Source organism: Bactrocera dorsalis, chromosome 1 (assembly GCF_023373825.1).
Source record: "Bactrocera dorsalis isolate Fly_Bdor chromosome 1, ASM2337382v1, whole genome shotgun sequence".
NCBI classification, from domain to species: domain Eukaryota; kingdom Metazoa; phylum Arthropoda; class Insecta; order Diptera; family Tephritidae; genus Bactrocera; species Bactrocera dorsalis.
The window spans coordinates 53996174-54011638 of NC_064303.1; the positions used below are offsets into that span (position 1 = coordinate 53996174).

At 38.2% G+C, this 15465-nt stretch overlaps 1 protein-coding gene and 1 pseudogene across 16 annotated transcripts in view; one reads left to right on the forward strand and one right to left on the reverse strand.

Moving 5' to 3' along the window:
- Positions 1-15465, forward strand: part of LOC105233578 (FERM domain-containing protein 5) — a 753696-nt gene that overhangs the window by 95633 nt on the left and 642598 nt on the right. For 13 of the 16 annotated variants that reach the window (XR_007423741.1, XR_007423742.1, XR_007423743.1 and 10 more), the window contains 2 exons: positions 15226-15330; positions 15387-15429. Coding sequence is in view for 11 of the 16 variants with exons in the window: in XM_049462602.1 (XP_049318559.1) it covers positions 15226-15330; positions 15387-15429 (148 nt within the window). In the remaining 5 variants the exon portion in view is untranslated. Of the gene's footprint in view, positions 1-12889; positions 15090-15225; positions 15430-15465 lie in introns of those variants that run through there. The other 3 variants (XM_049462599.1, XM_049462606.1, XM_049462605.1) reach the window with 3 other exon arrangements.
- On the reverse strand, positions 4135-12854 carry LOC125775630 (uncharacterized; annotated as a pseudogene).

Below are 15465 nucleotides of genomic sequence, written 5' to 3' on the forward strand. Positions count from 1 at the left end.
CACTTCTTGACGTTGATTTCGCCGAGTGCTATCACTCACATTCATTCACCTACGCCAAAGGACACGTTCGGATAGGTCTCCACACAAATATTTTTTCATCGAGTTCCTTCACTCTTGTCGGTGATTTCGCCAGGTGCTATCACTTATATTCTCTCAACAAAACACAGAACTCAAAATGTCTGTATCTAAATTTAAATTTAGACAGAAATGTCCTGCGTTTGGCATATATCCGTACAATCTCTCTGAGTCCCAGTTACCTACTTACCAGGATGTTCTTTTGTGTTATCAGTTTGAAAGATTTGGTATAGGGCGACTCCGAGGCGACAACTATGAACCTAGGAGTAAAGAGGTTACAGAAATAGTTGCAAAAAAGGTTGAAAATACTTTCAAAAAGTCATCTATTCCAATAGTTTCACACACCAGAGTTGTACAAATGCTCACCACATACCATAAGAAATTTCTGACTCTTAAAAAAATGTTTTTAAGGAACCCAATAGGTTTGAGCTCTAAAAGAGACGACTTTGTCTCTTCTGCCGGAAAATTATTTGACATTGCTGCTTGTAAATGCATTTATTTTTCTTCTTGCACTTGTCCAAAGAAAAGGAAAGTTCCTATCAATGAACAACCATTTCTCTTGGACCAGAGAACCAGAAGAATTGGTCGCATTGGAAGTGTTGATCTACCTGAAACAAAAAAGATTACAAAGAAAAATTAACGTAAAGAAAAGCTTTCAAAACGTCATTCAACATCAACACTTACCAGAAAAGTATCAGCTAGAACATGTCCATTCAGATCAGCCAGACTCTCATACAGACGACAACAATGTAGGTGCGTCGCACATGGATTTTTCCAAAAACGATGCTGATGATGAATTTTCTCTTCCATCCTCTAAAACCAAACAAAACACACTAGTATTAGAACACACTGCTTTAGCTGCCCAACGATTTGAAGTAAGTGATAGAGCAGTGGTCTTGATTGTTTCATCTGCTTTTCTGGATGCCAAAAAAGCAGGTTTGATAACAGAGGATCAGGCTAGCTTTGTCACTGACAAATTCAAGATTAGTTGGACAAAAAAAAAGTGTTGGAGTTAAGCTCCAAAACACCGAAAGTATTGACTCTGTACATGGGCTGTATTTTGACGGCCGCAAAGACAATACACTTACACAAGTCAGCGAAGGTGAAAAGTACTACCGCGACACTGTCAAAGAGGAACATATTTCTCTTATAGTGGAACCTGGTTGTCATTACTTTGGCCACGTCACCTCTCCTTCCGGGTCAACTGAGGATGAGACGCAAGCTATATGGCAACATTTACAAGACAATTCAGTTGAGGTGGAACATCTAGAAGTTGTCGGTGCTGATGGCACCAACACGAACACAGGTTGGAAAGGTGGAATCATTCGGAAACTAGAAGAAAGAATAGGTAGGCCATTACAGTGGGTTGTTTGTCTTCCACATTTCAACGAACTTCCATTTCGTGCTCTTTTCGAACACATAGATGGTGTCTCAAAGAGTCCAAATACATTCTCTGGCGACATAGGTAAACTGCTCCCTGATTGTGAGAAGTTGCCTGTTGTCAAATTTGAAAGTTTTCCATCCTGCCAATTACCTTCTGAGGTTATTAATCCGACCCAACTTAGCATAGACCAAGCTTATCTCTATAAAATATCAGAAGCTGTTATTTCCGGTCAATGTTCCTCAGATTTAGCGTCGATGCATCCAGGTTACATGTGCAAATCTCGCTGACTCACCTGTGCAAATAGAATTCTGAGATTATACATTTCTACTGACAAACCAACAAAGGAAATAAAGATTTTGGTCAAGTACATACTTACAGTTTACTCACCTTTGTGGTTCTCAATAAGATTCAACAGTTCAATCAAAGATGGCTCGTGCCATCTCTATGCTGCAATTCAAAGGTCGAGATACTTACCCGCTAAACTGCGCAAGGTTGTCGATTCATCCATTCAACAGAATGCTTTCTTTGCTCTTCCAGAAAACATTCTCCTTAGTATGATGACTGACGAACGGATAGAAGTCAGAAAGTTGGCCCTTGACGGTCTTCTGGCAGCCAGAGAAGCAGAGTCTGACACCATAAATGGAAGAGTTAGATGTAATAAAGTGCTAAAGCTGAATTTCAAAGCTAATACTTATTACGATATGATTAACTGGAAGACTATTACCTTGACTGTTCCACCAGTTCTTTGTTCAGTTTCTAACGAAGAACTCATAAAAAGGCTGTCGGGAGACACTGCAGAGGTAAATTTAGTGAATTCCCCTCTCACACCGTGGCAGTCGAGAGAATCGGCAAACTGGTGACAGAGGAATCTTCTAAAGTTATTGGCCCCCAATCTCGTGATCTTTTTATACGCTCTACACTGAAATCTAGTCAACAAGTGCCAAAGTTTGGTACAAAATCTGATTTTATCAATAAATTTGACACATATTCAGACTAAAACAAGCCTGACATATGGTTGGTTGGGTTGGGCTTGGGAGGAACCCGAAGAGCAGCTACCTCCACGCGGTGGGTTCTGGGTGACCAATACAGGTTAGCTGAGAGCTGCAACAATTTTGACCTTGCGCTGTGGCGCGCCGCCTTTTCGCTCGTATCTCGGGAACGGTTCGTCCTACGGCCATGATCACACATACCATTTCGGTAGCAAATGACGTGACAAATAACTTTTGTTTGATACATTTTGCCATGAGATGCGTATTTCAGGTGCTAGGTAGACAATTTCACGATTTTAGGCAAATTTCCGAAATTTTAAGGCCGGTGTTGGGGTTGAAGATGCAATCCGATCTCAAAACAAAAAGTTGTATTGGAATCAGGAAGTACTAAGGCAAATTTCCGCACTATTAGAAATACCGAATCGAAAAAAGTCCGGAATCGACCCACCCTAGCCCACACTGCCTTTTTCACCCTTTGACTACAATATTAGCCGTATATATAAAAAAAATTACAGTAAATTATATTAAAATCGCATAATATTTCAAAACAAAATATTTACCATAGCATCCGTGTTTTCCTTTTGTGAAAGTTTGTCTTCCACGAAGCGCACGTGCTCTTCCGTTGACATGGGCAATTTTGAAGCGAGCTCCACGTAATGCTCGTCCTCCAAGTCACCGGTGATGCGGCTAATTGAATGGTGCGTCTTTGTCGCTATGATGCGGCATTCGCGCAATAATTTACTTTATGCCTGCACATCGGCATTTTCTGGCTTCTAGAAAATTAAAATATGAAAATTAGTTTCTGTTTCAATTTGGTAATGTAATACTGCGTTACTTACTTTGTCTATTAGGGACTTTTCAATGGCAGTGAGACGGGTGTCAATGGCATTCACCTTCTGGATTATATCTGAAAAACATAAATGTATTTTTATAAAGCAAATATTAATATATTTATGTATGTATTAATACATTATACCTGCATGGCCGCCAGACGATGTTGACGGTACCACAATTTGTGATGGTTCTACTGGAGGAGCGCAAACGAGATTGATATTTTTTTTTTAAGTTTATCTGTAAAAAAATCTTTTAAAATATGAAAAATATTTATGTTCAATACAACCTCTACGGGGGCTCAACGGTTTTGAGCATTGCACTTCGGAATCCATTTCTTCCACGAGGTCATCGAAATTCATTGTATGAAAAATCATCAAAAAGGTGATGAATGAGTGGAACTAAAAGAATTGTATCATCTATAGGTATGGAAAAATACTTATATTTAACATCTAACCTACTTAAAACTACCTCATTTTCTGAAACTTTAAAGTAAAGAAGTTGTGTATTTCAGCATTAAATAGTTTAAAAAAATTAAAATGCAAATATTCTTTTTTGAAAAAACACTTCCCATTTGCTTGAAGCAAGCTGGAAAAGTTTAATTTTAAAATCATGCTTCGGAGCAGAAATGCGTATATGTATATTCGAACTATATTCACTTTTAATCATTATGAAACACTAATGTTGTTTTTATTGTAAACAATTCTAGATATTCTGCATACGAACCGATATCTTGGACGAACAAATGAACATTTTAGTTATAGAGGAGGTTGTCCAGTTCAAAAATATATATAGTTATACTCGCGGGAATATTCGAGATATTTGCGTTTAAAGCTGAAAATTACCACTATTTGTAGAACGTATTTTTCGATTTAAAATCAATTTTACACTTATATTTCACATTTTTATTTCCACTAGCACTTCACTAATTCGTGTGAATTTTTATTGATATTGATCTGAAGAACCTCTTCTATCCGACCATACCCATTTTATTCCCGAAATCCTGGGACGATATTCTAAAGTCGACACAATTATAATTGTAACCGCACAATTCGTTTCAATTTAGATTTTAAAGTTTTTACATTTACACATATATGTACGTATATATGTATATATGTAGATATAACGCACAAATTACATATTTCACAAAAATGCACAATCTATAACAACTATTTGAATTAAATATGCACTATTTAACTTTAATAATTTAAGACTTACTCTCTTATTTGTTTGTTATACGCAATATACATATGTATTTGAATTCTCCAAATGGCCCAAATGATTTCTGCAATATTAAGCATTTTAATTATACGCACGACATTCAATTCACAATGCAATTTTTCTTCTTGTTAAGCTTTTTCGTTTTCTCTATATAAAAGAAATTAATAATATATATATATACACATATGATAGAAATTAATTATAAAATATCGAATTATCAAGTAATGAACTTTTTTTAAATCCAAAATAAACTGCACTTTTCGTTTTCTTCTTCTTGAAAAATTGGGTATTCGTCTCTTATTCTAGCAAGTTAACATTACAATATGTTTAGAATGTGGATAGTTTTTCTCTATCTTACTTACGTATTCTTCCATTCAGTTGAAAATTCCAGAAAATGTAACAGTGTTAGTGAACAACTGAAAATGTTTCAATGTGTTTGTGCAATCTGTTACCTCCGTCTTGCAAGGAGGGGTATTGCCGAAAAGTTGGCAATGTGGACTTTGAATATGTGTATGTGCGCCCACAGTTTTTATATGCTTTTTTGATTTCACTTTGTTTAGAGTTTTTTCTCTTTTTATCAAGCCGTTGAAGCGGCGTTTTCGCAATACATAGTATGTATTTGCATATAATAAATAAAAAAGAACATAATACTCTCACTTTGTACACGTCTGCCCAGCCAGCATTTACATATAAAAATAAGCGTTTTGTAAGCGTTCAAATGTAAGCAAAACACTTATAAAACGCTGCTGTGACCTTTACAAAAGACATCAAAGTAAGGGGTTTATAATCGAAACGGACCCATCATTATAAGCGTTTAAAAGACAATTGCAAAACATGTTTTTTAAGTAACGTAATTACACGTTTTCTAAATGCTTATAAAACACGTTTAGAAAATGCTTAAAAAACACGTATTTTTAATGAAATAAGTAAGCGTTTTAAACATTTACATTGTTTTGGATATGTTTTTTTATTGAATTTGGTTTCTTCATAGAATAATATTACATTAAAATATAAAAATAGGAACTTCATTGTTTTTTCATTTAAAAAATCATTACTACGTAGTATTTTAGTTTACTTTTTTTGTTGTTTTAATTTTAATACGATTTTTTGCGTACTGGAAATATGACTTAGAGGCAAACACAAAGTCCTCTTCCTTGCCTGCATTTTCAGCGAAAGTTTCTGCAATAGAATTTAAATATGAATATAGAAATGTAACTAGAAACCTTTTAAACGTATTTCACTTACGATGAATAACAGTGGCGACAGTGAAGGCCCTAATGCACTTCTTATCTGCAGTTCCTCGCCAGGAAAAGCTCTCGGCAACGTTGTCAGTCATAATCTTCTGCCACGCTTTCGTAACAAATTTTCTCGAATTGGATGTTGACCATCATTTTAGATCTGCCTTCTAAAAATATAAATAAAATCGACATCAGTATACAGTCACCGGATATTTCAAATTTAAATTCTTACCAGCAAGGAAAATTTATCTATATCTTCCAGAATAGTTTTCTCAAAATTGATGAAGTCTTCAATATTAGCATACGGCTTGCTTGGTATAATAGTCGCGTTATTATGTGATACCGCTTTTTTAAGATCAATGATTTCTTTGCGCATCCCCTCAACGTTTTCTGTTATTTTTTTCCTCCACCTTTTCAACAGCCTTTTGACATGCGTCGATGATTACTGTTTGAATTGCTGCGGAAAAAAATATAAAACAAATATGAGAAAAGTGTTGCGGTGTTATGTTAAAAGTATCCTTTAAAAATAAATATCTTACCCGACGACGTTGCACTATCCAAAGAAGTTGTTGTTGTGCTTGGACTTGGTTGCATCACATAAATAGTTTGTGAGGATGCGATGTCATCATTAATGGGGTCGACGATGTAATTGAGATTGTTCTGCGACATGATCTGCTATGAGTAAATAAATGTTCAAAAATTTCGAAGCTGCTGCGCACAACAATTTTCTTCTTTTTTGCTGCAGACATTAAATAAGTAGATTATTACCTTTTTTAATAGCAAATGATAATTAAAAGTATCAAACGCACTTAATTTAACAACTTTAAAAACAATTTTACATAATTTATTAACACAACTTTTTAGCACAATCTTTTGCGGCGAGAACTACACGTTTTGCTTAAATTTATGAAACACTTGCATTTCCAAGCAAATTGTAAACGACGTTCGCAAAACACTTGCATTTCCAAGCAAATTGTCAACGACGTTCGCAATACACTTGCATTTCCAAGCAAATTGTCAACGACGTTCGCAAAACACTTGCATTTGCAAACAAATTGTCAACGACATTCGCAAAACTCTTATTTTTGCAAGCTTGCTGCAATCTTAATTTACAAAACGCTTGCCAATATGTTTGCTGGGTGGTAAGCTTTGCAGGGCGTATGTATGTGTATATGTTACCGCCTTCTGATTTTTGTTCCCCTCTGTGTGCTCCAGCTGGCTACCTTCTTCTGCTGTTGTTTGTTCATTTGTTATCTGTACTGCACTGTTTTTTCCACAGCACTCATTTGGTTTTTAATTGCTATGCAGACATGTGTATGTGTGTATTTCTGTGTTGTAATTTGTATTTGCTTAGAAGTTCTTTGTAATTTCTTTTGGTTTTTGTAACTTCACCTTTTTTGTTATTTTTTTATTACTAAGTATAAGTACATTTCAATTTACTTTCATTTTTCTTTGTTCTATGCGAGTCACTGCACTTTGTGTTTTGGTTTTCTCCACGCCACTTTATCTATGTATGTATACCTTTCACTTTCATTATCGCATTTAAACTTTAGCACCAAAATTATTTTTGATTTTAAAACCAAAGGTACCTTTCGTTAAGGCTCGAAGGACCATGAATAAATTGGATGCCCAATTTAGTGGGAGACATCCAGCACTTAATTTTTAGTTTAATAAGCTTCCATTAATTATGCAAAAGAAAACACAATATTTGATGATTAAATAGTAAACATTTTAAGGGTTAACTTTATTAAATTTTAATGAAACTAAAAGAATTGATTGCACAAAGTAATGACGACCATATCGCACAGGACCGCTGGGAATTTAATTGTATTCCCGAAGCGCACAGGATCGGTGTCGATAGAAGTTGAGTAACGTAGGTGTCGACGCGGCGCAGTGTGTATCTTAACGTGCGAATATCTGCTCAGGGGACCATCTTTATGCTAAGTGGGTTGATGCAGTGTGGTGAGTTGTGTTGTGTACGAGTGTGGTGTCATCGACTATGGTAGTTTCCAATTTGTTCCCAGATGCGGTATATTAGTGATCATGTGGTGAACACAGTGGTTTTTTTAGGGTGCACCATTTTATCAAGGGTAGAGTGGGGAGGCTTAACTCATTTAAACAAGAATGTTATTGTGCCTATTGATTATAGTGTGATAGAGCTGTCGTCATTTCGTATTACATGTGTTTTGCATTGTAATCTCCACCTACTGGAAATAGATGACCTAGTGTTCCAAAAAACACTTTGCTGTTCCACCATGTGCTTTTCCATCCGAATAGTTTGTAACATACAATCTAAATCCCGGTATAAAGTAATTGTGTGCTTGAATTCCGGGCAACCCCTATAGTTTTCATTGTGATTTCCTCCACAATTACTTCATTTTTATTTAAATCCTCTTTTTAAAGAGTACATTTTCAACCGAAACCATTGGATTCAAGACTGGGGCGCACTCTTGTAGAACCCGCAAAGGTGATTTAGTGATCGATGCCGAAAGCATTCTAAAATTATGGAGGGAACACTTTTACAGCCTGCTGTATGGCAGTGAAAGTATAACGCAAGGCGAACCCGATTCCCCAATCGATGACGCTGGAGCAGACGTTCTATTTCCCGACCATGAAGAAGTTCGAATATCAGTTACCTGCCAGAAGAACAAAAAGCGGCGAGCTGATGGATTGCCGGCCAAGCTATTCAAACACGGCGGCGAAGAACTAATAAGGAGCATGCAACTGCTTCTTTGTAAAATATGGTTGGACGAAAGCTTGCCCAACGATTGGAATTTAAGTGTGCTCTACCCAATCCACAAAAAGGGAAACCCCACAATCTGAGCCAACTAACGTGGGACAAGCCTCCTCAACATCGCGTATAAGATTCTATCGAGCGTATTGTGTGAAAGATTAAAGCCCACCGTCAAAAAATTGATTGGACCTTATCAGTGTGGCTTAAGACCTGGAAAATCAACAACCGAGCAGATATTCACCATGCGTTTGGAAAAGACCCGGGAAAGGAGAATCGACGCACACAACCCCTCCGTCAATTTCAAAACTGCTTTCGACAGCAGGAAAAGGAGCTGCGTTTATGCCACGATGTCTGAATTTAGTATCCCCAAAAAACTTATACGGCTGTTTAAACTGACGTTGAGCAACACCAAAAGCTCCGTCAGGATCGGGAAGGACCTCTCCGAGCCGTTCGATACCAAACGAGGTTTCAGACAAGGCGATTCTCTATCTTGCGACTTCTTCAGTCTGCTGCTGGAGAAAATAGTTCGAGCTACAGAATTTAATCGAACAGGTACAATCTTTTATAAGTATAAACACCACCAACAGTGTCAGCCTGGAAATCCAACGCAGAATAACTCTTGCCAACAGGTGCTACTTCGGACTGAGTAGGTTATTGAGAAGTAAAGTCCTCTCTCGAGGAACAAAAACCAAACTCTACAAGTCACCCATCATTCCCGTTCTGCTGTATGGTGAAGAAGCTTGGCCGATGACAACGAGTTGACGGTGCGAGTTTTCGAGAGAAAAGTTCTGCAAAGATTTATGGTCCTTTGAGTGTTGGCCACGGCGAATAAAATAGAAGAAGTTTTGTAAATATGAAGCATAAAATACGAAGCTTTTAAAATAATTATCATAATTTCATTTATATAATATTAGCGATTGCAAATTTTGATGATGAAACATAGATACATATATCCAAATGCAATTAAATAAGGGAATTTAGGAAAATTGCAAACAGTAACAAGCATTAACAATGATACATTTTGTTGAGTTTCTTATTAATAAATATGCAATATTAAACCATTTTCTTTGCTATTGAAAAAATCAATGAAAATGATACAAGACAGTATCACTTTATTCGATATATTTGACCCTTAAGATAAAATCTGTAAAGCGACAAAACTAAACCTACATTAAGTTATAGTTAGAACTGTAATTTGGCATTGGGGATCACTGTAGCAAGGGGCACCTTTAAACTGAAATTTTTGAGAAAGAGGGCCTGGCCCCGGCCTCTTATATGTATATATCTCAAAGCGTTCAAGCCAAAATAACCAAATTCGCTCAAGATGAATCTTATAAGAATCTCTACCTACAGTGTGACAGTTAGTCAAATCTGATCATAACCTCGCTCACTCCTCATATAACGGTGCAGTTAAAAACTTCTAAAAGTACGAAAAATCAATATCTAAATACGCCAGAGACATAAAATATTACGCACGAGATGGTATAAAAGGACGTTTTAGGTGAAATCACATATCTCGGGATCTGCGTCAATTTAGACTAAATTCGGTGCATTACATTATTTTAATATTCTAAGCCACTCAAACTGGACGAAATCGCACTACAAATACGCCTACTTCTCACAATATGACCAAAATTTTTTAAATCGAACGTTAACTGTTCAATGTATGCGATGTTCAATGAAATGGAAATGGATAGTTGACTTTTGACAGAATATATGAATCAATGTGTGAGATATATGTAATATATATAATAATACAGACAATTTTTTCCTGTTAAATGTGTCAGTGTACCAAAAATAGGTTGAGTCGGATCAATACTTCCATTAATCCTCATATACAAAATTTTACAAAACACAAACATTTTCGAGCTTCGTAGTGACTAAATATCGGCTAATTTGTTAGTTATCTTAATACTTGTATAATTGTATAGGGCAAAAAGTTGACCCCCATTTAACTATTATCAGGATTTTCGAACAACCGGCTAACAATAATCCATATAATGTGGCTGTTTGTGAAATTTTTCTATTTAATACACGAACTGACTACAATATTTTACATTGCAGTAAAATATATAACTGCCAATTTAGTAGAATTTGATATTAGAAAGTCAATTAAACATTTTTCCACCATGATATTAAACTGTATGAAGACTACTATAGAGTTTTTTTTTAATTATTTAATTAGGAGAAATACTTATAAGCTAAATGTTAAGAAATAGATTTGTCGGAAGGCTTATTGCGCTTCAACCAGATTTCTCTACCAGCAGTTTCGATTAGTCAGGAGGCTTCCATACGTTCATTAACGTGCTGTCTAAGGCTTAGTTCGTGAAACTTTGCAATTTTGGAGCTTTCATTTACCACTGAATTCGTGCCTAGATCACGGTGTCATCCGCAATTGCCGCTGTCAAATAACTAGAGTCAGATGGGAGGTCATTGGTAAAAAGCAAATAAAGCATTGCCTCCAACACGCTTCCCTGGGGAACGCCCGCTTCTATCGGTTGCAAGTTTGAGTATGCATCCTCTTGTTTAAAGCGGAAGTATCTATCTTTTAAGTAAGAAGCAATTATTTCGCAAAATTATTCGAGTAGCATGTATTTCAATTTGAGCAGCAGACCCGAATGCCAAAGTTTGTCAAAAGTTGAGACAAGTCCAAGAAGGCCGCCGCACAAACGTTCTTTTATCAATTGCGTTTTCAACGAAATTAGCGATTCGCTGTACCTCGTCAATTGTTGAATGGTGGTCACGGAAGCCAAATTGATATGTTGGTATTAGGTGTTTTTGAGCGATTATTGGTTTGAGCCTACTTATGTGTACATTCTCAAAGATTTTAGATAAGGCTGGCAGCAGCGAAATTCATCTATATGATGTAACATCGTGTACTGGTTTACCCGGCTTAGGTATCATTATGACTACTATATTTAATATATTTATTTCCCTCCCAAAAACTAGTTCTGGATACGCCGCAGTATTAAAGATATCAAATATATCGTAATCTATTGATTGAGTATAAAATGTTTGGTTGAAGCTGAAATTTTTTCTTTCTTACTTGCTAATTTACTGATACATATGTATATATCTGACTATCTTAATTTTTCATCTAAAATAGCGGTTGAATATTTTCTTTTCGCTATAATGTCTCGTGCTGAAAGTTTAGTTGTTTTTTGCGTTCACTGAAAATTTCTACAAGGAAATAGTTATAAGGGATAAGCGCGACTATGAACAATTTATTGACCGTTTTATTAATAGCCAGATATTTTTAAGCAAAATAAACGCTTTTAAAGTATTCAAATGATGGGGCCATGTATAGAAATTCACGCAAGTGAGGAAAGTTCTCTGATCGCCAATCACTTGAGAGTGGCCATAATCGATTCTTTTACATAGGACTCAAGCAGCTCACGAGTTTCGGTCGTTGACCATGTATCCTCTGGGTAGCCTAAGAACATCCGTTTAAATGCGAGCTAAAGTGAAAAGGCGAAACATCCCCTTCATATCATACCAATGAAAAGGAACAATAAGCCTGGGATGAGTGACCCCCCTCTTGATTACGACCATGGCAAACGAAATAAGGACTATGATTTGAGGGCATGCACCTGGAATGTCCGGTCCCTTAATTGGTAAGGTGCCGCTGCCCAGCTTGGTGTGGGATTCGTGGTGGGAGAGAGACTCCGTCGCCAATTACTATCATTCACTCCGGTGAATGAACGTCTAGCCACAATCCGCATCAGAGCGAGGTACTTCAACATATCGCTGATTTGCGCCCACGCCCCGACGGAAGAGAAGGACGATGTGACCAAAGATGCCTTTTATGAGTGCTTGGAGCGCACTTATTAGAGCTGCCACCACCACGATGTCTAAATCGTGCCTGGCGACTTTAACGCCAGGGTGGGCAAGGAAGGTATCTTTGGCACTACGGTCGGTAAATTCAGCCTCCACGAGGAAACATCCCCAAATGGGTTGAGGCTGATCGACTTCGCCGGGGCCCGAAATATAGTTATCGGTAGTACTACATTCCAGCATAAGAAGATTCATCAAGCTACCTGGCTGTCTCCAGATCGAAAAACTACCAACCAGACCGATCATGTTGTGATAGACGGAAGACACGTCTGCAGTGTTTTAGACGTGCGTGCGCTCCGAGGTCCTAACATCGATTCGGACCACTATCTTGTTGCAGCCAAGATTCGTACCCGCCTCTGTGCAGCAAAAAACGCACGACAACAAGCGCAAGGAAGTTTCAACGTCGAGAAGCTGCAACCACAACAGACAGCCGAACGATTTTCTACTCGGCTTGCGCTCCTGTTCTCTGAGAGCATTCGTCAACAACTCGGTACAAGGGAACTGTGGGGCGGCATTTCAAACTCCTTACGTACAGCTGCAACCGAAACCATTGGTTTTCGGAAAGTGCAAGCAGCTGGTACGACTAGAAGTGCCGTGTCGCAGCGGAGAAAAAACAGGCTGCCTACCTCGCAACGTTACGATCGACCACAACACGTGCGAGATGGGATAGATACCGAGAGTTGAAGAGGGAAGCGAGACGCATTTGCAGAAAGAAAAAGAAAGAGGTCGAAATGCGTGAGTACGAAGAGCTTGATAAGCTGGCCGACAGGGGTAATGCTCGAAAATTCTACGAAAAAATGCGGCGGATTACAGAAGGTTTCAAGACCGGAGCATACTCTTATAGAACCCCCAAAGGTGATCTAGTCACCGATGCCCAGAGCATACTTAAATTATGGAGGGAACACTTCTCCAGCCTGCTGAATGGCAGTGAACGCACAACACCAGGACAAGGTGAACCAGATTCCCCAATCGATGACGATGGAGAGGACGATCCATTGCCCGACCATGAAGAAGTTCGAATAACAATTACCCGCCTGAAGAACAACAAAGCAGCGGGGGCCGATGGATTGCCGGCCCAGCTATTCAAACACGGCGGCGAAGAACTAATAAGGAGCATGCATCAGCTTCTTTGTAAAATATGGTCGGACGAAAGCAATCCCAACGATTGGAATTTAAGTGTGCTTTGCCCAAATCCATAAAAAAGGAGACCCCACAATCTGCGCCAACTACTGTGGGATCAGCCTCCTCATCATCGCATATAAGGTTCTATCGAGAGTAATGTGTGATAGATTAAAGCCCGCCGTCAACGAACTGATTGGAACTTATCAGTGTGGCCTTAGACCTAGCAAATTAACAACCGACCAGGTATTCAACATGCGCCAAATCTTGGAAAAGACCCGTGAAAGGAGAATCGACACACACCACCTCTTTGTCGATTTCAAAGCTGCTTTCGACAGCACGAAAAGGAGCTGCCTTTATGCGGCGTTGTCTGAATTTGGTATCCCCGCAAAACTATTACGGCTGTGTAAGTTGAAGTTGAGCAATACCAAAAGCTTCGTCAGAATCGGGAAGGACTTCTCCGACCCGTTCGATACCAAACGAGGTTTCAGACAAGGCGATTCCCTATCGTGCGACTTCTTCAACCTGCTTCTGGAGAAAATAGTTTGAGCTGCAAAACTAAATATAGAAGGTACCATCTTCTATAAGAGTGTACAGCTGCTGGCGTATGCCGATGATATTGATATCATCAGCCTCATCACCCGCGCCGTTAGTTTTGCTTTCTCCAGACTGAATAATGAAGCAAAACAAATGGGTTTGGCAGTGAACGAGGGCAAGACGAAATATGTATCTCCTGTCATCAAACAAATAGTCGTCGCACTAGCGAATTGGCTCTCACGTCACTGTTGACAGTCATAACTTTGAAGTCGTAGATAATTTCGTCTCTCCTGGAACCGGCGTAAACACCACCAACAATGTCAGCCTAACAATCCAACGCAGAATATCTCTTGCCAACAGGTGCTACTTCGGACTGAGTAGGCAATTGAGAAGCAAAGTCCTCTCTCGACGAACAAAAACCAAACTCCATAAGTCGCTCATAATTCCCGTCCTTCTATATGGTGCAGATGCTTGGACGATGTCAACAACTGAGCAGTCGACGTTGCGAGTTTTCGAGAGAATGTTGCCCGAATGGACGAAAACACTCCAGCTCTGAAAGTATTCGACGCTGTACCCGCCGCGGGAAGCAGAGGAAGACGAAAACCTCCACTCCGTTGGAAGGACCAAGTGGAGAAAGACCGGGCTTCGCTTGGAATATCCAATTGGCGCCACGTAGCGAAAAGAAGGAACGACTGGCGCGCTGTTGTTAACTCAGCTATAATCGCGTAAGCGGTGTCTACGCCAATTAAAAAGAATAAAGTATTCAAATGATAGCTAATAACTTGCTGAATAGTGAGTCTCAGTTCACAAAATAGCGCAAAAATTATAATGCAATAAAAATACATTAGAAAACTTTTAAAAGAGATACATATGTATAAGACGGTAAGCTGTCAATAAAAATATAAGCCCTAATCAAATACGAAGTGAACTTTCAGTTAATGTTGCGAAGAGAAGGATTCAGCAAATTTTGATTGAAGATTTAAATTTAAAATATTAAAAGCGACTGGCACAGACACGACAGATGGCAATACATACTTTTTAGCGATGAAAAAAAAACATTCATTTGGATAGATCCGATGGTTGTCACAAGTATTGGACACCCTATTGCGGTTCCAAAAAGCAATTCGGTAAGAATGGGCAAAAATCGATCTGAGTATCCTTAAGTCACTCATAAATTCGATGCCACGACGATTGATAATCTTCTTAGTGTCCTATTTAGCTATTTCGGTTAATGCAGTATGTTTTTTTTTTAACTTCTTTCAGGACACTCACAAAGGAAGTTATCTAATGGACCGACTGTGCCAACGGTTGGAGATAAAGGAAAAGGATTATTTTGGGCTGCGTTTTGTGGATAATACCAAACAAAGAGTATGCCGAAAAGATTAAGCTGACAAAATAATTAAAAAAAATTATTCACTTTGCAGCAATGGTTGGATTTAGGAAAACTTATAATAAAGCAATGTAAAGGTGAGATCTTTTTTAAAACACATATCTATGCTATCT